This window comes from Terrapene carolina, unplaced genomic scaffold (assembly GCF_002925995.2).
Source record: "Terrapene carolina triunguis isolate 2854851 unplaced genomic scaffold, T_m_triunguis-2.0 Scaffold84, whole genome shotgun sequence".
Classification (NCBI taxonomy): Eukaryota; Metazoa; Chordata; order Testudines; family Emydidae; genus Terrapene; species Terrapene triunguis.
The window spans coordinates 29,472,181-29,496,004 of NW_020664435.1; the positions used below are offsets into that span (position 1 = coordinate 29,472,181).

Consider the following 23,824-nt stretch of genomic DNA (forward strand, 5'->3'; position numbering starts at 1 on the left):
TGGGGGGGGGGGGTTGCTCTGTGACTTTGTGGCGGGGGAGGGCAGTTAGAGATCTTATGCAGCGGTCCTTATCCTGGATCACAGAGCCACGCAGCAGGAGATCTGTAACCGTCCTCCCCCTGCCACAAAGTCACATAGCCCCCACACACACAGAGTCCCGAACAGGAGGGGTGGCAGGCTCCGTTGAAACAACCAGTCCACCACTGCGGAGCCTGTCATTCCTGCAGTTTAGAAGCGTCATTTGCATCACTACACTACACCCACTCCCCACCACAGTCTGCGTCCCAGGTTTAAAACTTTCCCGCGAAAACAGTAATAAAGAAAACGGTGTTCATTAACAAAATTCAAGTGATTTTATTTTTAAACGTGTGTTGGAAGGGGGGGAACGGGGTATGTAACTGGAGAGGATACTGAACATTTAGTGGGTAAAGAAACGGGGGCAGGTTCAGCTTCTCTGTACACAAACTGAAAAGTCACAGGTTACCCTGCTCACTCAGGAACCTAGCTTTCAAAGCCTCCCGGATGCACAGCGCGTCCCGCTGGGCTCTTCTAATCGCACGGCTGTCTGGCTGGGCGTAATCAGCAGCCAGGCTATTTGCCTCAACCTCCCACCCCGCCATAAAGGTCTCCCCCTTGCTCTCACAGAAATTGTGGAGCACACAGCAAGCTGCAATAACAATGGGGATATTGGTTTCGCTGAGATCACAGCAAGTCAGTAAGCTTCTCCATCTCCCCTTGAGACGGCCAAAAGCACACTCCACCACCATTCTGCACTTGCTCAGACGGTAGTTGAAGAGTTCTTTTTCAGTGTCCAGGGCGCCAGTATAGGGCTTCATGAGCCAGGGCATTAGCGGGTAGGCTGGGTCCCCGAGGATGACTATAGGCATCTCCACATCCCCAAGAGTTACTTTGTGGTCCGGGAAGTAAATACCTTCCTGCAGCCGTCTAAACAGACCAGAGTTCCTGAAAACACGAGCGTCATGAACCTTGCCCGGCCATCCGACGTTGATGTTTGTAAAACGTCCCCTATGGTCCACAAGTGCTTGCAGCACCATTGAAAAGTAGCCCTTTCGGTTGATGTACTGGCTGGCCTGGTGGTCCGGTCCCAGGATAAGGGATGTGAGTTCCATCTATAGCCCCACCGCAGTTTGGGAATCCCATCGCGGCGAAGCCATCTATGATGACCTGCGTGTTTCCCAGGGTCACTACCTTTGAGAGCAGTACCTCAACGATTGCGTTGGCTACTTGCATCACAACAACCCCCACGGTACATTTGCCCACGCCAAAGTGGTTCGCGACTGACCAGTAGCTGTCTGGCATTGCAAGCTTCCAGAGGGCTATGGCTACTCGCTTCTGGACAGTCAGGGGTGTCGCATCCGGGTGTCATTGCGCTTCAGGGCAGGGGACAGCAACTCACAAAGTTCCATGAAAGTCCCCTTCCGCATGCGAAAGTTTCGCAGCCACTGGGATTCATCCCAGACCTGCAGCACTATGCGGTCCCACCAGTCCGTGCTTGTTTCCCGGGCCCAGAATCGCCGTTCCACAACATCAACATGACCCATTGCCACCGTGATGTCCTCGGCGCGGGGTCCCGTGCTTTCTGACAGGTCTGTGCCACTCTCAGACTTCAGGCCCTCACCGCGCTGCCGTAGCCTCCTTGCCTGATTTCTCTGCATCTGCCTCTGGGAAAGGTGGATGATAAGCTGCGAGGTGTTGACAATGGCCATAACTGCAGCGATGGTCGCAGCGGGCTCCATGCTCGCAGTGCTGTGGCGTCCGCGCTGTCACTGACCAGAAAAGTGCGTGAACTGATTTCCCGCCGGCGCTTTCAGGGAGGGAGGGCGGTAGTGACGGACGGATGACGACAGTTACCCAAAAGCACCCTCGACACATTTTTTTACCCAGAAGGCATTGGCGGCTCGACCCAGAATTCCAATGGGCAGCGGGGACTGCGGGAACTGTGGGATAGCTGCCCACAGTGCACCGCTTCCAATGTTGACGCTTTCCCCGTTAGTGTGGACTCACAAAGTCGAATTACTGTCCTTAGTGTGGACACACACGTTCGATTTTGTAATATCGATTCCACATATTCGATTTAAGTAAAATCAAACTACTCTCGTAGTGTAGACATACCCTCAGACTCTGTGCTTGCGAGTGGGGAAGTATTGGCTCTCATCAGTGCCCAAAGGTGGTGTGTAATTTTCCCAGGTTAATGGGTGGGGGCTCAAGATGGTTCTGTGTTGTATTGTTGAAAAGGATCCCCTAGATATTGAACCTGGCCCTGGTTGCTGCCAGCTCCACTTGGCAGAAGGGTTACAAAAATAATAAAAAATAGAGTGGTGACAGTGAATCATAGTGTTAGGGTATACTTAAATATGGATAGTTGTTTATAATTATAGAAGTTTAATAATTATTAAAGATATTTTGGGTGGTTATAGCAATAACAAGATGGCAGTCGCAGCACATTCAGAGAAATTCAAAATGGAGGTCTGGGAACGATTCAGCCAGAGCAAATAGGTAGGCTGAGGTGAGATAAAGGTCGCTCCAAAACCTGAAGGGAGTGTGATTTGCCATTTTTGTCAAATGATTTGCAACAAAACCAGAACACTTTGTCAGTTGATTTCGAGTAAACTAGCCAACGCCGATTCAGTTTCTCACCATTCTTGAGCACCCTTTCACAGTGTGACTTTTAGAAGTGTCACTTCTGCTCATTTACTGGAAACGTCATATCCTTGATTTTGCCTGGCCCATTCAAAATTGTACAATCAATATTGGCAGAGTTTAGGATGGCCGGACATAAAGCAAGATCTGATGTATCGATTTGTAGTGTACAGTTTTTCTCACTGCGGTTTCTGTCATCATGCAAGGCTGATTCTTCTTTATCTTATCTCTCCTTTTCATGTAAACCGGATTTTTCTTTGTCATTACTCTCCTTTTCATGTGAGCTACATTCTTCTTTATCGTCACTCTCCTTTACATCACCAGGAAAACTAGACGATTCTCCATCACTTTTCTCACATTTCCATTCCTTATCGTCAGATAAATCTGCTTATTCCTTAGTAATAGGACTTCCATCATTTTTATGCTTCACTCCTCAATTTCTTCAGCACTGGGACAATTGCTACTGCCAAAAGCCGGGTCTATGTTGTTCAGTTTCAGATATTTTCCTATCAAATTTGCCTCTTTGTAAGCGGGGGAATGGTCCCGCTATTTTGGGGAATTTTCCTGGCTTATACACTACCCCGGTGAAATGGGCTAGTGAAAGTGCTCCCACTTCCTTTACCCAGAGGCCTGCCTGACGTCAAGGGCTCCCCTTCCACTCTCCTGTGTGGCAGAGTCCTCATAATCCCAACAAGGCTGAGGCCAGGATTCCTGGGGGGCTCGACCCCCAACCTTGTCGTTGTCACTTAGGGCAGGGGCTAGGGTGTCCCCACTCTGGAATGCTCTCTCTACACTGGATGCTTCCCTGACCCACTAACCATTACATTCAGTTCAAAGCAAATACAATTAATTCAACAGCAATCAATTAAAAAAAAGAAGGAAAAAAATGGGAAAGATTAAAGGAAAACACCCAACCCGGTCTGTGGCACGGGGACATCACAACCATCAACTCTGGAATGTAAGTGTAAGCGGGGGAATGGTCCCGCTATTGTGGGGAACTTTCCTGGCTTCTGCACTACCCCGGTGAAGTGGGCTAGCGGAAGGATCTGAGTCCTCGCTCTCACTTCCTTTACCCAGAGGCCTCCCTGCCCTCGAGGACTCCCCTTGCACTCTTCTGTCTGGCAGAGTCCTCGTAACCCCAACAAGGATGGGCCCAGGATTCCTGGGGGGCTCGACCCCCAACCTTGCTGTGGTCACCTAGGTCAGGGGCTAGGGTGTCCCACTCCGGGGTGCTCTCTCTCTGCACTGGATGCTTTCCTGACCCACTGATCATTACATACGATTTAAAGCAATACAATTTAATTAACAATTAGTTTAAAAAGGAATAAGGAAAAAATGGGAAAGATTGAAGGAAACACATCACCCCGCTCTGTGGCAGGGAACATCACAAACAGTGTCTCTGGAACGTCAGGGCAGTTCACAGTCTGTTCCTTGTAGATCCCAGGCCTCCTTCTCAAGCTCTGGCTGTGCTGCAGGGATGCTGTGGGTCGGACACTTGCTCTGGCGGTGGCCACACGCTCTCAGGCTCTGGGTGACAGGACCCTTCTTCCCAGCGTCACCCCCGCCCTGTCAGGGTTACGATCCCCCTCCAAGTCTGGCCTGCAGAGCCTCTTGGCTGTGACGTCTCCCTGTGCTGGGCCCACTTCCCAGGGTCCCCCTCCTCTCCCCAGCTGCTCACCGCACCCGGCTCCGGACTGCTCCAGCCCCAGCTCCACTCTGCCTCAGCATGGCTGCTGCTGCTGCTCTGCCTTCAGCTCCCTGGGCTGCTTCTCTGGCCTCTGGTTGCTACAGCTCTGCCCCCAGGACAGGTCTGCTCTGCAGGCTGCTTCTGTGACTCTGCTCCCAGCTCTGACCTGCTTCCTGGGCTGCTTTTCTGGCCCCTCTGGCTCTGGTTGCTGCAGCTCTGCACCCAGGGCAGGTCTGCTCTCTCTGGGTTGTGCTCTGAGGACGGGAACCCCCTGGCCTCCTGACTCCTTGATTAGCCTGCCTGTCCTATCAATCAGGCTGACCTGGAGCATTGGCCTCTCCCCATTGCCCCTGGGGGCTGTCAGTCTCAGGGTCCTGATTTCCCATCGACCCTTCCCCTTTTGGTACTGGGAGCTGGTCAACTAAAACTCAGGTGGAGTGTTTAAGGGGACAATAGTCCCCTTACACCCTGCTGCAAACTAGATTGCAATTGAGCTTTTTGCTTCCTGTACTACCACAAAGCACGGGAGGCAAACCACCGCGCCAGTGCTGCCCCCACGATCTGCCGTTTCTACAAAGAGCTGGACGCGGTACTTGGGGGCGACCACACCTCCACTCCAAAGAGCACCATGGACACTTCAGAGACCGGAGCAGCCCAGAGTTCAACAAGGCAGGAGGAGGAAAGCAGGAGCAAGGGTAGTGAGGAGGAGAGGGGCCCAGAGCCAGAAGATGGCCCAGCATCCCTAGATGCATGCAGCCAGGAGCTGTTTTCAAGCCAGGAGGAAGGTAGCCAGTCACAGCGGACGGTGCTTGGGGAAGAACAAACAGCAGAGGAGGTGCCCAGTAAGTGGCTTTTATTCTGGGAAGATAGTTGTTTGGTGCGGACTCCTGGGGCGAGGAGGGTTGCAGAAAGAAGGGTTAGTAGCTGTCCCTCCACCTAGGAGCCAGAGGAAGAAACCGGCAGCTTCCCAGGAGCCATGCGAAGCCAGGTATGGAGCCTGCCTGTGTTGCCAACCGGACTTTTAATGGCCTGGTCGGCAGTGCTGACCAGAGCCGCCAGGGTCCCTTTTCGATCGGAAAACCAGACACCTGGCAACCCTAAGCTGCACCCAGCCAAAGACCATCTGCACCCTGCTGCAGTGGCATGGAGGGCTGCAGGGCGAGGCAAACCCTGCTCACTCTGTGCCAGTGCAGCAGGGGATGGAAGGAGTAAATTCAGGCTCCACCTCAGGGTTAAGTACAGGCCAGAGCCTGCGTGGCCGGGGGCACTTGTGACTGGAAGCAGAGGCTCCTCTGCGGGAGCTTACTGCCCCTCCCCCAACCCCCTGAGAGGCCTCCCCACACACGTCGCGAGCTCGGCCTGCGCGCGCCCTCGCGGCTCAGGGGCGCGCATAGGCTCGCTCCCGGGCCTGAGGGGAGCTCGGCTCCTCCCAGCATGCCCCGCGGAGGCGACCGACCGGCGCTGCTTGGAGACCGTCACTAGGGGCGGGGGGATGCCGCTGGCTGGTGTCAGGCGGCGGCACGGCGGGAGCGGGCGGCGGAGGATGCAGCCGCGGCGGCTGGAGGAGCGAGGAGCCATGCAGCGCTGTGCGCCGGGGCCCCGGCCGCAGAGCAGGCGGAGCGGGGGCGCCCTCACCACCCTCCTGCTGACAGGTTGGTCGCAGCGGCTCCTTCACTGCATCGAACGGGCGCGGCCCCGTGGTACCCCCCGAGCCCCTCGCTGGTCGCCCCAAACCCCGACCTGCCTCGGCGGCCACCCCTCAACCCCCCGACTGCGGGCTGCTGGAGCCCGCTTTGTTCCCTGCGGCCCCCCAGTCACTGCAACAAGCACCCCACGACCCCCAGGGCAGCGGCCCCCTCGATTCCCCCAGCAGCAGCAGCAGCTGCTCCTCTTTTAAACCTCCCACCTTCCCTTCAAGTAGCGGCGCCCATCGTCCCCTCCCCGCCAGCAGCTTCGGCCCCTCTGACCCTGCCTTGCCCGCCAGCCGCCGCAGCGATGGGAGCCTTATTACACCTCCCCCCGCCGCGCCCCTCTCGCTCCCCAGCAGCATCCCCTGGCCCTAGCAGGCAGCCGCCGCTGCGATCATCGGCTCATTACGGAAAACAGGCGTCTCTGCAGCAAAGCCAGTTTCAGAGCCTCGGTGTCAGTGCATCGCCCAGTCAGCCTCTGTAGGATTGACACAGCCCCAACTGCCCCCTCCCCTAGGCTTGTGCTGACGCTATAAAAATCTACAGGAATGCTAGAGGTGATTGATGTGATGGCCATCTTCCATGTAATGTATTGCCGGCTAGCCCCTCCCCATCCGAACCACTGCTTAGCTACACCCGGAGCAACATGCCCATTTTAGGAGTAGTCATCACTTTACATATGACGTGGATGGGAGAGAGGTACCCCTCATGCCACAGTAATGAATATGGTATGCATGCCTCCATAGATTAACAGGCTGTAGGTAATCATGGCAAGAACAAGAGATGTGATGCATGAAGAGAATCCGATGGCACAGTCATTTAAAAGAGATCCCTCTACTCAATTCAGGTAGTGAGCATATATCTAGTTTTACTGAAGGCTGCAAAGATTCTTTTTTCCCATCACCTCTATGACCTCATAGGATTTGCAGACACTTCTCCTAGCTCTGTCTGAAGCAACCTGCATGTTTCTGGCATTGTGCAAATAATTACATACAATAAAGACTTAAGAATATTATGGTCACACCAGTGTCAACCACTCAGAAGTTAGAGTGCCAGAATTAAGGTTGTACAGGAAACTTTTATTCTGCTCCCTTCTGCATATGTTTATGACAGTCTTTAATCACATGATCATACTATTTTCAGAGTCCTGCCACAAAAAGCATTATCTCTTCAAGCAGAGACATTTCTCATAAAGGAAAGTGTTAGGCCACCCTACCAAAAGGAGTGCAGCCACTCCCACAAACTTTATCATTAGGGTACCAGGATTTTGCAGTGAAAAAGAGTATATAGCTGTTCAGAATGGTGGTTTTATCATATAGTTTCTCTGTCACTTTGTTGTGATCAAAAGTTCATTTCTATTTAATTCTCTCAAACTACTAAGCAGTGGCATTTGGGATCACTTACCTTAAATATGATAAGTAAGGTAACCACATGTATTAAAATATTTAAAAAATGGAAGTAATGTGAATTTTTTTGGGGTGGAGTCTAACAAGTGTTTTGATTCATACGTTTGTGGTTAATCCACCAACGTAATGCAAGGTGAGGATCATACCAGTTCTATCGAGCAAGCATAGATATGTGAAACAGCTCCCCTCTTGGGAGAGCAGAAACATGCTTTCCATGACCCCTCTCCTCAACCCCACCACAATGCTAGGATTAGATTGTCAGTAAAAAGAGGAGCTAAGCCAATCTCTACAGCCATAAATTTTCAGCAGTTTTAACTGGATAGATACAGAAAGTGAAAAAAAAATTAATGGGTTTTGGAAGATTAGTTGCTCATTTCTGGTACTCACTGTGAGAGACCTCAGGTTATTTACATCTACATTACAGCTGAATGGGCTCAGTGTGCAGGATATAAACGGTGTAGTCAATGAAGGGTAACTTCAGAAGGGATAAACCACACAATTAAAATAATGGATTATCATTTGTTTTTAAATTTAGTACTTTTAAAGGTTTTTATGAGTTTCTGGAGTGGGAATGTGGAAAAACTAACCCATCCGAGGCTTTACAGCGTTGCTTTTTTCAAAGCGTCTGACAGTGTAACCCATGTGAGCAAGGTGTGGATACAGTTGTGGATAACTATGTGTAGTTTAAAAGACTGCATAATAATAAGAACTGTATGCGGTTGCCATTTACATTATATCAAACTTCTGTAATACTGTATTTATTGCAGTATTAGCTTCATTTACTTGTTTCTTCAACTTTATCAAAAGGGGTGGCCAAACTGTGGCTCATAAGCCACATACAGCTCTTTTACAGTGAAAGTGCAGTTTGTAGAGCTCCCCTTCTCCTCCCATTCTCCACCTACCAGACTGGGGCAGGGGGAGCTCAGGAGCTTCTGCCCTGCAGGGAGGGGGTACTCAGGGCTTCAACCCCATGGGAAGCGCTTGCCGGGGCTTGGAGCTTCAGCAAGAGCAGGGCTGAAGCCCTGAGCCCCAGCAGGCACACCCAGCTCTCAAACTTCTGAAGATTATTGTATGTGGCTCGGAGGGTCAGTTAGTTTGGCCACCCCTATTATAGCTATAGATGTCATCCTATGCTCTGAGTTCACACACAAAATACAGAACTGCCCATAAGGTAATCATCCCATACCTCTCCCTCTTTAATAGCTTAAAGGACCTTTGCTGAACCTGAAAGATTAAATAAATCTGGCCTCTGGAGACCACTACTGTATAGAATGGGGAGCGAGTTCAAAACAGAAGGCCCTAAGTTATCAATGAGACTTTACTATAGGATTCTTTGCTGATCTCAACTCTGGTAGCATGTCACAGAGGGTTTGTCCTCAGATAACCAGGGCTTATCTCATTCAGGGTTATATATTTGAAGATATTCACTTAATTCTGAATTCTTACTTGCACATCAATCAGGATTTTGGAAGCAATTCAACATCCCCTAATACACTGAAGCATTGTTTTGTTTTTAAATTGCACTTGACCTGGGCATGCAACATCTACTGATACTAGTAGATGGTCTGCATGTTGATTAAGGGCATTGCTTGAAGTGTTGTCTTCTGCAAGTTTGGCTAATTAAGATCTTACTCTCTCCTCTAGTTATAGCACTTGATCTGCAATAGCACAAGTCCAGGCTCTTTTCCTTTTTGCTTCATGATGTATAAATAACAAAGGTTTAAAAAAGTTTATTTCAGAAATAAAGATTTTATTAACCCTGGGGGAAAAAAAACAACATGTTGACTAGAAGTTATATCATTTGAGACTCAAAGGTGAAAGGGTATGGGATTTTTAGTTATTGTTTCAAGGAGTTTTTTGTTGACATTTAATTCCACTGTCTAATGAACTTTAAGATTCAGAATCCTTGATTTCTTCATTTGAGATATGAGAGTTAATGATGACCATCTGTGACCTCTTCCCCCACCCTTGGAAGTTCTCCAACAAAGCCAGGGAAGCTAAGACTTGACATTCCTGATATTGTAGTAGAACAAGCTTTAAAAATGTTTATTATTTCAAAGAACTACTAATTCAATAATTGCTGTTAAAACTAGACTGCATTATCAAGTCATGATTTCAGACATGGGGAAAAGAGTTTACTAGAGTCTGAGATGAAGACCTCTACATTATCCCAAGATTAAGCCTCATACTTGATTTCTCTCTTTGAAAATTTTTATAAATCAGTCATATTGCCTTTAGAGTCAGATTAAGGGAATCTGGAGCCGTAGGCACACATCTCCTTGTGGCTGTTCCCTTACAACCTTGTCCCCATTCCACAGCCCTGGCATTCCCCCACCCCCTCTATTAGGAGTGGTAGTGCAGGGGCTTCCTCCCCTCTAGTAGAGGCAGGGATAATAATATGGGTGCCTCAGGAACAGTAAGAAGGGTCCCCTCCCCCTTTGGAGAGGCAGCAGCAGAAACATTAGACCCCCAAATACTTAGTCCAGAAGTTGGGGCATATCTGCTTATGAAACTGGGCTAGACCCACTGCACTTGTCTCTTCCTGCCACAGAATGATCACTAGAATAATGTTTGCAGGACCACACAAGCAGTGGACTGGGTCTTGGCAATAAAACCCACTGAAAAGAATGGAGTAGTTTGTACTCTCTGAGCTACTGTTTCTGTCCACCTGTAGATTCAGACATCACTGCATCAACTACTTTGTTTTCTTTTTTCAGTATTTTCTTTGCACCATAAGGGCTAGAAATGTATTTGTTTAAGTAGGAGTTCAGATTCTTACATGCATGACTTAAGGAGGAGCAGCACTAAGCAACTAGTGCTGATGCCTTAATCCATTCCATATTGTCCTTCCTGCTGACATAACTCATCATCAAAAAGAAATATAAAGCTTTTATATTAATGAGATAAGTAGATACAGAAGGGTGAGTCTTTACAATAGTCATCTGATTGGTTTGACTGCAATTATGGAATAAAGTTTTTTTGTTTGTGTGGTGGCATAATTTAGAAGGAAAAAATTACAGACTATTTTGGATACTTGAAAGGTGGATTTACAGTTTCTAATCAAACTGAGAAGTGTCATCATATAGTTATACAGATACTTTTCCCTCAGATACTTGAAGAAAGTATAGAGTCTGGACATTAGAAATCTTGGTATAGATCTGTAAAGCTCCTTAATTACATTTTCTTGAATTTGTTTTTTATCCTGTAGATTTGTCTTTTCCCCCCAGTTTAGATAACTCTACAAAGTTGCTATTTTAATTCATTCTCATAAGAATAAAAAAGTAATCTTTGTAGTACAGAAAGAAATATTAATATTTTAGAAGCAGATGTAGAAACTAAAGAACCAGTAACAGATATCCTCCCCCCACCCCATGCCCCTTAAGCCAGTTGAATGGTTTCTCATAATGCATTAGATAAAGGGGAGAGAGACTAGGATTGGAGAGAACCTCCTTTTAGCAACCTCAGTTTTACCTGGGAGCCCTGATGCAAAAGATAATTTAAGGTTATCATAAGTTTTCTGTTTCTTTATTTTTACAGTTGACAATATTTACTGTATTGTAGCTAGTTACTTGTGCTTGTGTGTGGTTTTTCACATCGCACCAGAGAAGAGAAAATACACATTTACAGAAGTAGTAAAATGTGAGCATAAAAATCACATATCATGGTAGAGGAGGTAGGCCAGATGTAGTACCTGAAAGTGGCTAACTTTTTTTTAAAAATTAGGTAGACTTCAAGTTGACAGTGAACATTTAAAGGCTATTAGTATGTTGTAATTAAACTTCAGAAATTCTTATTTGCTTTTATCATGGGCTAGGCATTCCCTTTCTGGTAGTACAAAATTATAAAATAAATAAACTCTTAAATTCTCTCTTTTCCAGGGTATAATCAAAGTCCAATAAACAGCCTTACTTTTGTAAGACATAAACCAACTCCAAAAAATAACATCCTCTTCTTTGGGGAGAATAGCTATCTTAAAAACACAGCTTTTAGTTCTTTCCTTCTAATCTGGCCATGTCTTGTGTCGTCTTCCTTCATTTATACATAGCAGCTGTGCCAGGTAGGTGCATGAGGTCCAGCTGCATCTACTCTTCAGCCACTTAACCATTTCCTGTTTGACTCCACAACCCAGCAGAGTTACTATGGACACAATATTGATATGCAGAATGTAAATATAAATTGTTCTGAAATGAATGTAATCATAATATTTTTATGTAATATCAAGCGAGGTATTTGAAGTACCAGTGAGGCTGGATAGTATATATACTATGCCCCACTTGAGGTTTTAATAATTTTAAGGTGGTATGATTTATTTTAATAAAATTAAATGCTCAGGAAAAGTCTGGAGGTACTGTCTTTGAAATGATGTGTTCCATGTTCATTTAGCCATTGGCTTCTTTACTGAGACTTATCAAATGTGTAATGGTGGTTCTGTGAATTGAATATCCACACACAAGAAAATGCAACTAGTGAAACTACTTCTTATTGGCCAGTGAACAGTTTTCCAGTTCTGTCAACTTTTGGTCATCACCAGCTTGGCTGGATTTAAGCAAATGGCATAGATGTGAAATGTTTTCATCTTATTTCAAAGTCCTTGGAGACATCCAGTTTCCTTATAATTAAATAAGGGGAGTGTGAGTTAATGGAGTACCATAAGTCCAAGTGTGTCAAGAAGAGAATAACAACAATTTAAAAAAATACATTAATTCTGCAGAAATTTCAATGTCTTGACATTGATTGCTTCTCTTGACTTTACTATGTTTTTATTTAGTCCTTTAAACCCATTACCGACTTCCAAATCTGAAAATTCTTTGCTTGTTTCTAGTCTAAGGGCTGCTGTAATATAGATCAGCTGGTGATAGTGCCAAGGGGCCATGACCATCTGGGGATTGTTGGCACACAGCCTGCCTGGCCATGCCCTCACCCTCCCCACCTCTGACTATGTCAGGGATTCTAGAGTATGTGATGGGCAGGAGCCAGTTACAGTATTTTTTATCAGTGGGGGATTAGGGGTTGTGGGGCCCTGGGCCAGAGCAAGTGGGGGCCCCTCCCCACCCCTTCTGCCTGCAGTTGCATTCCTCCCTGGCACTCCTGCCGGGGAAATGGGGTCAGGGCACGGGGGCTTGTCCTGCCCTGCCTGCCCGACGCTCCTTCCCCCACATCCTAATCCCGCTCCCCGGCAGGAGCAACATGTGGGCGGACGGAGTGGGGCAAGCCCCTGTGCCCCAATCCCACACCCCGGCAGGAGTACCGGGTGGATGGAGCACGGCAAGCTCCCATGCCCTGACCCCGGTCCCCGGCAGGAGCGCCAGGCAGAGCGGGTCGGGGCGTGGGGGTGCCCATTTTTCCAGGGCTGTCCAATTGGCCGGGGCCGTTGAGCAAGGGCCCCATTGGCCCAGTGGCTAATCTGCGACTGGTTTTTATGCCCGCATGGAAGATCTGACCAGTTTCCTTTCCCTTTTCACTATTAGGATGTATTAGGTAAGACATTTTAAAACCCTAGCGTAGCCAGCACAAGTAGAATTTGAATGTTAGCACATTTTTATCCGAGTGTGGCCCACCTGCCCCTCCCATCCTGGACTTTATTCTGATTCTTCACTGATGGGGCTAGACTCTACCATTCCCTTCTCCCCTTGTCCCATCCAACCTGCTGCTGCTTTCCATTGAGCTGCTGGAGAGAAGGGAGAAAAAGTCATGTGCCAGAAGAGGTTTTGTTTTAAATAAATAAAGGGGGATTTAATGTGTGGGGTTCTGCCCTCCTAGCCCATTTATTATCAGTCATCCCTACTTCCCACCTTTGGGTCCCAGGCAAGAAGCTACAGCTTGACATTATCTTTAAAAATCAGACAAAAGCAGTTTAACTTCATTTCAGAAGATTAATACTTGTCCTTACCCCCAAACTGAATACATGCAAGGCTGTTGATTATAACCTACCCATTTCCCATCATTTGACGTTCTTCAACTTCTTTAAGACATCCTTTTGTTAGTAAGTTAATGGACTGGTTTTTTTAAAAAAAAAATCAGTGGTAAACAAAACATTGATTTTGCTATCATTCTGAACTAAATGGCCTTGCTGGTAGAAATTACATTGATTTTAAGATAAGTGTTTCATACATTTAGAACAACAACAAACATTCCAATAATAATATATTGTGGTAAACTCTAAATCACACACATATTTATATTAACTGTCACAGTAAACACTTTGATATATAGCCTTTATATTTAAAATTCCTTGCATAAACATAACCCTCTATTGAACAATGGATTTGAATTTGTTTTATGAGAACTTTAAAACAAATATATTACACATGGCACATTATTATACTGGATGTGATGTGGAGCACACTTAGGCCCATAATGATTCACTTGGTCTTTGGGGAAAATCTAAATTGCTTTGTCTTCAGCAAATTGTTAGCCAATTAATAGTGTAGTATTAACGTGAACTGAGTGTGACTTGTTGTTCAACCTCTTATGCCTTGTCTACATTGCACTTTATCGGTATAGGTATACCAGTACATTATATTGGCAAAGCACTCTTAGTTCGGATGCAGTTTGTACTGGCAAAGCTGCACCTTTACCAGTATAGTTTTTTCTAAACCCCCATCCCCAGAGCAAAACAAACTATGCTGCTAAAAGTACAGTATAACTGCATTTGCACAATGCGCTTTTGCTGGTATTGCTGTGTTGGTCATAGATCACATACCATCACACCCTGTCTGACATAGGTAGGCTGGCAGAAGTGTAGATCTGGCCTTATTTGGAGATTGCATGCAAAAATGGTGACTGCCAGAGGGATATATAAACCAGCACCATCTATTTTATTTATTTCTGTTTCTACACTCTGAAGAAAAGTTGAAAACAAAAGCTGGCTTTAAAAGAATCTGATCCCAGCTAATGGCATTTGATCTGTGGGAGTCTGTTAATCTGACATTAATTCTTTTTTTGTTTGCATTTATTTTATTTTGAAAAGCTTTTTTGTTAAGCTCTGCTGAAGGGATAAATGGAACAATTAACTGGAAGACTAAGCAACCCAACAGTTATATTATCAGCAGAATAAGGGCTGCTGAAAAGAATGGTGAGTTTAGGTTGTAAATTTAAATCCCATTGTGGGTTCAGTCAACATCTGCTTTCAATATTACCTTTGCTTTTTCAGTGAATGTTTATTAATAAAATGACATCTCAAGGTAAGTAATTTTGAAAAACAATCTTATAGTTCTTTAATCTTCTAAACTGTCAGGATTCTGTATGTCTTTATGTTTAGTTTCCCTCGGGTTTTTATGTTGCCTATGGCTTTGCTTAAAATAATGGCTGTGTGTATAATCTAATATTGCATATATTCTTCTCACTGCTGGTTGCTTAAAAACATCTTTGCAGTGTGCTTAATGCAATAACTTGTTATAACTATTAAAATAATTCATTCCATATTTATATGTAGAAAAAAAACAATTTTTATTACTTATCTGTAGGAATAAACATAGAATCTGTAGGAATACCCATGCGTCTGACGAAGTGGGTATTCACCCACGAAAGCTTATGCTCCAATACGTCTGTTAGTCTATAAGGTGCCACAGGACTCTTTGTCGCTTTTTACATAGAATATTGCAGCTGAATTTTACTGTGACCAACAGTTATCTGAGAAAATGCCAGTAACTTTTCATGCATCATCTAGCTAGGTGAAGGATCTGGATCTCCCTAGAGCTCTAGCTATGGCCAGGATCACCCTTACCCAGGGTACCTGGAAAAGGAGCTCTGGAGGAAGAAACTTCTATATGGATTCCCTTGTGAAGATCCCCCACATTCGCTGTTGAGAAGAATGGGTTTCCCCCCTTACATGCAGAATAGACTGCAGGCCTGTCACCAAACCTGGTTGATCCTCTGAAATCCATGGGAGAGCAGGGTCATCCACACTGAGATCCTGGTCCTCTCTGCTAGCTCTGGCCTCTGACAGCTCACAGCCTCTAGGCTCTCCGACAGTGCAAGTCCAGTGGGGTGATTTCCTGGCTATGCCTGTCCCCAGTATCTATGGGGAAAGAACACTACTCATAAGAGGTAATACAGTCTGAGGCAGTATTATTTTCCCAGGGGAATCCTTACAGGGCCAGAGAAAGACAATTTATGTTTCTTCTCCCCTCTGTTCCCAGCCTGTCTACTTATCCCCCAGGCCTGTGCAGCTTCCAACCCTTCCCAGCATGTACATCCCAGGATTAACAGAAAGGCCTTCATGGAGTCAGGGGGGAAAGGAGGAGCAAAAACAGTGCAGTGAAGGTAGATGATGCCCCCTACATGCCTTGAGAGCACCTAATCTGGGACCATATATCATGTACAACCTTTGGTAAGAAATTAAATATTCTTTGGTAGCAGACACAGAATGCTTCCACAGTAGCCCAAAACTTTCCCCTTCCATGAGGTGGAGTCACACAAAAACTGTCGAACAATATTCAGAATATTTGGCAATCTGGCTCACGGAAATGACACTGGGAGTCAGTGAGAATGTTCAGTTACATCTTCTGCCATTTTAGTACAGTTGCACATTTTTCTCCATAATCGGTCAGTCATAGAAGATTGTTAAAAGGCTGCACAGCCTGAAGATAACAAACTATCCATAAATGAGATATTTTCTTATCAGCTGGAGAGGAAGAGCAAGTGGCATATTGGACCGAAGATTCACCTTCCACTTCCTTTCTCATTTTGAAGAAACATCAGGGGGAGGGAGAGGAAAGGCTGTGAAGGAGAACTTTCCAAATACCAGTCTCCAGAGTTGTGTTATTACAATTCATATGTGGTTATAAGATAAATATATGTAAGGTCAAAATTCATCCTGTACAATGAATAGAATATATCAAAGTACACTGAATTATACATAAGTAAGAAGGATGGTTTAGTGGATTAGGTACTGGACTAGGACTTGGGAGACCTAATGGAAACAATTCCCAGCTCAGCCACAGGCTTTGAGTGGCTGTGTGGGCATGTTATTCAATATATAAGATTGTCAGCCCTCCAGGGTTGTCCTGGAGTCTCCAGGATTTAAAGATTAATCTTCAGTGCAAGATTATGTCATGTGATGAAACCTCCAGGAATATGTCCAACCAAAATTGGCAACCCCATCAATGTGCCTTGTGCCTCTGTTGCCCATCTCTAAAATGGAGATACACCTCTACCCCTATATAACACGACCCGATATAACACAAATTCAGATATAACACAGTAAAGCAGTGCTCCGGGGGGGCGGGGCTGCGCACTCCGGCGGATCAAAGCAAGTTCGATATAACGCGGTTTCACCTATCACGCGGTAAGATTTTTTGGCTCCCGAGGACAGCGTTATATCGGGGTAGAGGTGTATTTCTGTACCTCACATGGGTGCTGTGAGGATAAAATCCATTAATGAGTATGAAGCTTAAATAATATGGTAATGAGGGCATAAGTAAGTAGATAGCTAACATGTTAAAATACTAGGGACCGATTAGTGGAACTGGGATTAGAAACTAGTGTTAAAGACTGCAAATAGGAAAATTTAGGGGGTTTATTTTCTCAAAATATTTTAGAGTTTGCCCTTTAAAGGCAGGGGATTATTGATTAAAACAGAAGGGGAAGTGGGATTAATGTATCTTTTCTTTTGTGGATGCATGTGCTCAATTACGTTAGCATTAATGAAGCTAATATATACCCAGAGGGTAGAACTCTACCTTTCAAGGCCCAATCTAGATTAGGAAAATAGAACTGTTTTTTAAAAGATGTTTGCTAACACAGTTTTAACACTGTTTTAAACAGGACTTCAACTTAATGTAGAAAGAGCGACTACTGCTTAAATGTGTTAGTTGGTTTTGGTTAACCCAAGACTCCACTTGGGTAACGGTATTAATAATAATAAATGATTATATTAGAATAATTACAATAACACTATAAACTAACTCACAGGGTTATTGTCAGGGTTAACTAATGTCTGTAACATGCTTTGTAAACTTAAAGCATTGTAGCACTGGTAGGCAACTTTTTAAAATATGACTTTATACTAGGTGCTAATTAGTGTTAAAAACATTAATCCAAACACATCAGTGAACATTTTAAAACACCACTAATTTTTTCAGTAAAGAGAAACCCTAGCTTCCATTCCAGCTGTGGGCCAAATTCTAAAGCTGCTTTTAGGATGTTCAACATGGTAAGGTCATTTTTAGGATTAATTTGTTCCTCTGAAGCTTAGTTTTAACTGTCCACCAACATCATCATTTTACATCTGCAGAAAGTCCTCAATGGTACACTTACCTCAACAACCGAATATGTTCCATTACCAGGAGCACCCATTGTAGTGTATGTGGGAATATCCAGTAAACTGCCTATGTAAGGCATAAGACATGTCAGAGAAATAATTTTTCTGCAGAAATTCCCCACTATAGTCTCTCTTATTAATTCTTCTATAAGTATTCCTTATGGAGAAAGTTTACCTTACCTTTTCATTGATTCTCCTTTTTGAAACTGATCTTTGCTGTAGTATTAAAGTCTCAAGGGATAAAGCAAAGCATCAGGAACAGAAAAATAGATAATTTTTTTCTTTAGGTTTCATCAAGTCAGCTATTTTTCTCACCTTTTCTGTTCTGTAAATAATCTTATTAATGTTACAAATTACTTTTTCAGATTTTCTTGATAGATACAATTTCCTATATAATTCTGTTTCCTCGATCTATTTATAGTTCATTTACAAAAGCAAGTGCGAGACTTTATTGGGTCACTAAGGCAAGATGGTGGGTGTACTTACCAACTTTGATTAAATGCAGCAAATTGTTCTAGGTTAATTTAATTAAATGAAACCTGCTTTAAATATATTAACAATAACTGGTTTATTAATGCAGATTTTTTTCATAAAATGTATTTACATTTCAAGACTATTTGAATTTATTCTTATTGATAAAATTATTATAAGGTCTGGCTGTTTAGTATAATCTAATAAAAGCAAAATTCACAATGGGCAAAGGCAACTGATAACCAGGATTAATACATAAATATAATTAGAAAAAGATTGATTTCTGGAGCTCAGTAATATATGTGGCGCTTGAAGCTATTAATCTTAGAAAACCAGGCTCAGAATATCTGGTGCAAGGAATAGAATGTTTGTTACTAATTGTTGTTCAGCAATGTTTTGTGAGCAAACATCATGCAATAAGCTTGGCCTAAAGAAAAATTGAAAAAAAAAAATCTTACCTCAATTGGGTGTTATCGGCAATAAGGGCTTGATCCTGGCAGTGGGTTAAGAGGTGGTGCTACCATGTGGATGGGGATCCACAACAGTACTGAGCACACTGTGGGGATCCTGCCAATGCAGATCCCCAGCTGTGCCCAGAGCAGAGAGAGTTAAGCACATATGGCCACCATGTAACTGGAGAGGGCAGAAGGGGCATGGTGATGGATGGAGTTGTGGCATGGTGCCACGCTCTGTGAAAAATGGGTGATCTAGGTGGCAACAAGGGAGTTCAGAGTGGGCCCCCCACCAAATTTCCCTGTGCCTATTAGCTGCAAGTCCCACAGACAGGGACTTAGAGAGACCCGGCAGCTTCACCACGAGCACCATGGCCCCAAACACATGTAGCTCTGCTGGAGAAGGAGCATGTCTGAAGGCTGGCCAGCCTGTAGTGGCTCCACTTCAGCCAGCTAGAGGACATGGATTCCCTTTTGCTTATATTGTACTGTTCTTTAAAATAGTGGATATATTTTAGAAAGCTCGAGAGGCTATTTATGATAGTAAATATAACTCTCTTAACACACAGTAATACAGTAAATATTGAGACATTTGACATTGAGCCTGTCTTTATATATTTATAATGGGAATGAACACAAAGTTTGGAAGATGCCAAAGAACAGAGTTATTAAATCAAAGATAGCAAACTGGAAACAGCAAATTTCAAGCATATCTTGTTTAGCGAATGTTTAAAAGAAAAAGGTTTACTAAAATTTGTTTCAAAAGACCATGCATCTTGAAATTAAATATTACATTAGCAGATCTGCTATTTTTACACACTCTTCCATAGCACCTATCAGAAAGGTATATTGATATTCATTATCAAATAAACTCTATGCTTGGGGGGGTCTACAGTCTTTGGGGCAGACCCTCAGCTGGCTACATTCTATTCAATGTAGTTATGACAATTTATGAGCTGAGGTTCGCCTCTTTAAATATAAAGTGGAGTTTATTTTAAGTTTGGTGAAGATGGCATTACATCCTAATGAATCTCAAATTATCAAGGAGATAATTAGAAAAAAGTCTTTTAGTATCTGACACTTTTCTTTATCCTTTTTGTGAATGCACTTAATGAGAAATAACTTAAGTCTAGGATGACTATAGAAGATGAAATAATAATTTAAAAAACCCAGAAAAATCTTCAGCATTCTATGCATTTAATAATTTATTACATCAGTCTAGGAGTTGCAGATATTCTGTCCAGCCCACTCACCATATTTTGCAGCCTGGCTCATGGGAATGACAATTGGGGACTCAATGAGCAAGTTCATTTTCATCCCCTGATAGCTTAGGACAAATGCACATTCTTCTCCAGATTCAGGCAGTTGTAGAAGGTTTTTTGGTGATTTATAATTATGCCAACCATCTGAAATGCTACTTGACACAATGTTTTTCAAAGCTTACCCCTGAAAAGGGCACTGAGCGGGTCTCGTTTTGATTACCATCAAAGCTGTTTTTCATGAAAACAAGTTGTTAGTTCTCTAAAACAAGGGCTCCCACAATTGTAAATCCTGCAGCTGAACAATTTGAGTAAAACATGGAAGGCTCCAGGTGTGCACAATGTGAATTTGTGTGAATTGCATATCATCCTCATCCAACTCCATTATTGTGTTGTGTGTGCAATCTGATTTTTCCAATGTTTGGTAAAATCTTCATTGGGGTTTCACACATTAAAAGCAGTTGTTTCTAAAAGAGTTCAAGTTTTAATTTAAAGGAGAAATAAAAATGGATTGGAATTTTATCTGAGTCCCTTTCTATGTTTGTTGTGAATGATCCTAGTATGTATAAACTTGTAAAATTCTAGTTTGACAGAATGTGAATCTTCTTCACTTATGGGAAGATGAGGAGTCACACCAATGTATTATGTTATTGTTTACATTAGTGCCATATATAAAACTAAGCAATTTTATATCACACATATAGGGCTTGATTTTAAAATTGGGCTCCCATTTTGAACCTGTAAATAACGGGAAATAAAAATGATGGTATGTCTATTTTTATCTGAATACCTGGTTTGCTGTAACTGCAAAATTGTAGGTGAAAAATGGGAGGCTGGATGGAGACTCCTTTAAAATTTAACTTCTGAAGTTTACCTTGAGCAACAGAAAGAAATTAAAATTCACATTATGTCTGTGTCAAATATAACTGTATATACATAGTTTATATACACTTTTGATAGTAATATATCTTTTTAGAACATGAGATGTAATCAGAAGACAGAAGCACTCAATTTTTGTAGTAAATATTAAATATTTTAAAAAATGTCACTGAGGAATTATGACATTTTTATTTTACCCTTGGTGTGTGGTGTGATTAATATAATTCATTCTACCCTCAATTTGTGCACAGAACTACCCTAGATGTCCGTGGGAGTCTTGCATGCAGAACAGTGGAAGAATATTACCCTATGTTCTGAGGCTATTGATAGTGTACAAATACAGAATAACAAAGAACAAGGAAAAATTACAATAAGGTATAATAATGAAGTTCTTGCTTGCATACAAACAGCCTTCATCAGGATGTATTTGACTAAATATTCATATTTAATTATTTTACAAACAAGTTATTAAGCCTGTATAGGCTACTTTGTTCCTTCTGTTCCTTATTTTTGTTGTTAAAAATATGGGGGAAATTTGACTATACACTCATATGTGTTTTTATTGATATATGGAATATCATGAATAAACAAGTTTCCAAAAATACTCATTGGCTTCTTCATTATCTATCATTATTATAATAAAAGTAAGTATGTGATTAGCATTTGAAATATTAAAAACTGTCTAATTTTGTTTACTGGAATCTTGTACAGGACTTGGAGGATACATAATGGGCAAAGAGAGGATTTGTTTTGCATTGTATTCTTAAACCCACACAACCTTTTAAAAACTTATTAACAGGTATCTAATGCTTGTTGCTTTCCTTTCCCTAGAAATGAAAATTTCCATAGTAATGCATGCTGTATTGTCTAGAGCATGTCTCACTTTTTACTTTTCTGTCTCTTATCTTTCCTTCTGCTTTTCAGTGTACACGATTCTCTCTAAGGTGCACTCTGATCGGAATGTATATCCTTCTGCTGGAGTTCTTTTTGTTCATGTTTTGGAGAGAGAATACTTTAAGGGGGAGTTTCCTCCTTATCCAAAGCCTGGTATGGGATGCTTAGATCTTCCATGTTATAGAAAAATATCATTTTTACTTTTAAATTCAAGATCTCAAATGTATCTAGAATACTTTGTAGTACAGTATTGAACATATATCACTTCAACACTTTTAACGTTGGTTGACTCTTCTATACTGGTAAAGTAAGTGGATAATTTCAAGTGGTTTTAAATCTTATCTTATGCCTGAACTACAGGTATGCATTGCTGTGCATCTTGAGAAGCCCAGTTATGGACTTTGAAATGTTCAGTAACGCATGTTATGAATCTAAGATTAGAATCTGGCACTTTTCTTTGGTATCCCATTAAAAATGTAGTCGTACAAGCTTAATTTTAATTTTAAAATGATTGAGTCATATGGTGATTTTTGTAAAATATGCCCCATTTGAGATTGTATCCGTTTCTTACAAAATAAATAGTGATATTAACAATTTGTGTCAAAAAGCATCTTATACATTTTATAAAATTACTTTAAATACACAAGGAACATTTAAAATTTTTATTTTAAATGTCTTTAGCATAGAGCAGTGATGATTATTTTCTTTCAAATAAAATGAAAGCTTCCTTGGTTTCAATCCTATTTTGTTTCTACATGCAGTAACTTTTTTAAATTGTAAAGCAGTCTTTTGTCATAGAAAGGGCTATATTTTCATAAGTATAGTATTTTGACTTTCATCCATGAAGTAAAACTAAAGGAAGATCATTAGCAAGATAGAAAACATAGGTTTGAATTCATCTCAAAAACTATATGAAGATAAAGGACATTTCCCCCCACTTTGCTTATAAATTATTTAGCCTTCTAGAAGCAAGTAAAATTGAAAAGTTCTACTTCATTGACAATCTTTTTAATTTTGATTTTGGAACATGGTGCCTTGAAACCACATTGGGGAAAAATAGCATTTGTTTGAATGTCATATGTTTAAAATATTCTCAAGAGAAAAAAATGACTTAATTTGTTTTTATTTTCTTTAATCTTCTCTAAAGGTGGATGTCTTGACAGACCCTTACTCTTGAGTTTGTGCTCCATGTGTGTGACTGCTGGAGCTACAGAGTTTTACTGTCAGCCAATAATATGGTGAAATGTGCCTATCTCAGGCCCAATTTGTCCCCTCCTGAGATAACAGCTTAGGGATGTAAATGGAAGGAATTTGAAAGTCCTTTCCTAATTGCAGATTGTCTCTAGAACATTGCTACCTCAACTCCACGTCTGAGGCATGTTACACAGCTGCAGTGTGAATCTCTGTCTTGTACAATTGTGACCTCATGATCCATTGAAATTGCCCCACCCGTAGGCATCATGAATACCACATTGATCATCAAGACCCAACATTAGGATGACCAGATGTCCCAATTTTATAGGGACAGTCCCGATGTTTGGGTCTTTTTCTTATATAGGATCCTATTACCCCCAATCCCCAGTCCGGATTTTTCACACTTGCTGTCTGGTCACCCTACCCAACATTTGCAATATAGTCCTTGTTTAAAACTATTGTGTATGACAAATCTGCTCTGCCAGATCCTTAGCATCATGGAGCCTTTCCTGGAGAAGGACTTTGAAACAAGCCACATCTCAGACTGCTGATGTATTAAAATTGACTTTGAGGAACAAACTGTGAAATGGGGTAATTTAGGATGAACCCTAGCGACTGTAGCACCCTGGTGAGATTATTCCCAGAGAAGTGATGTTGGGAGGGCTTTCTGTGTTGCCATGATAACATGTTTAACTGATGTCTTAGCATATTGCTGTAGTATCGTGGTTGATTCTCAATTTCCCCTGACACCCTGAGGTTTCATTGATTTTTGAATTTGGTTTGTGTTTAACTCACCAGTTAAAATGAAGACCATCCATCATCTGGGTTATGAAAGTCCAAATAAGCAGAAGTCAAAATCATACACTTTCTTTGTCCAGTCTCCCACTGTTGCTTCCTGGGTCTCTCTTCTTGAGAGTCTGCACAATCTTTTTCTGATGTTTCTCATTCTAGGTTACAGGTTCTCTTCCT

General features: G+C 42.7%; 1 protein-coding gene across 9 annotated transcripts in view; it reads left to right on the forward strand.

Annotated features, from left to right (window-relative positions):
- Positions 1–5,879: 5,879 nt before the first annotated feature.
- Positions 5,880–23,824, forward strand: part of SGCE (sarcoglycan epsilon) — a 58,055-nt gene continuing 40,110 nt past the window's right edge. For 4 of the 9 annotated variants that reach the window (XM_026649440.2, XM_026649441.2, XM_026649442.2 and 1 more), the window contains exons 1-2: positions 5,880–6,000; positions 14,413–14,517. In XM_026649440.2, the coding sequence (XP_026505225.1) occupies positions 5,892–6,000; positions 14,413–14,517 (214 nt within the window). In that variant the 5' untranslated portion in view covers positions 5,880–5,891. Of the gene's footprint in view, positions 6,001–14,412; positions 14,518–21,018; positions 21,143–21,691; positions 21,815–23,824 lie in introns of those variants that run through there. The other 5 variants (XM_026649446.2, XM_026649445.2, XM_026649449.1 and 2 more) reach the window with 5 other exon arrangements.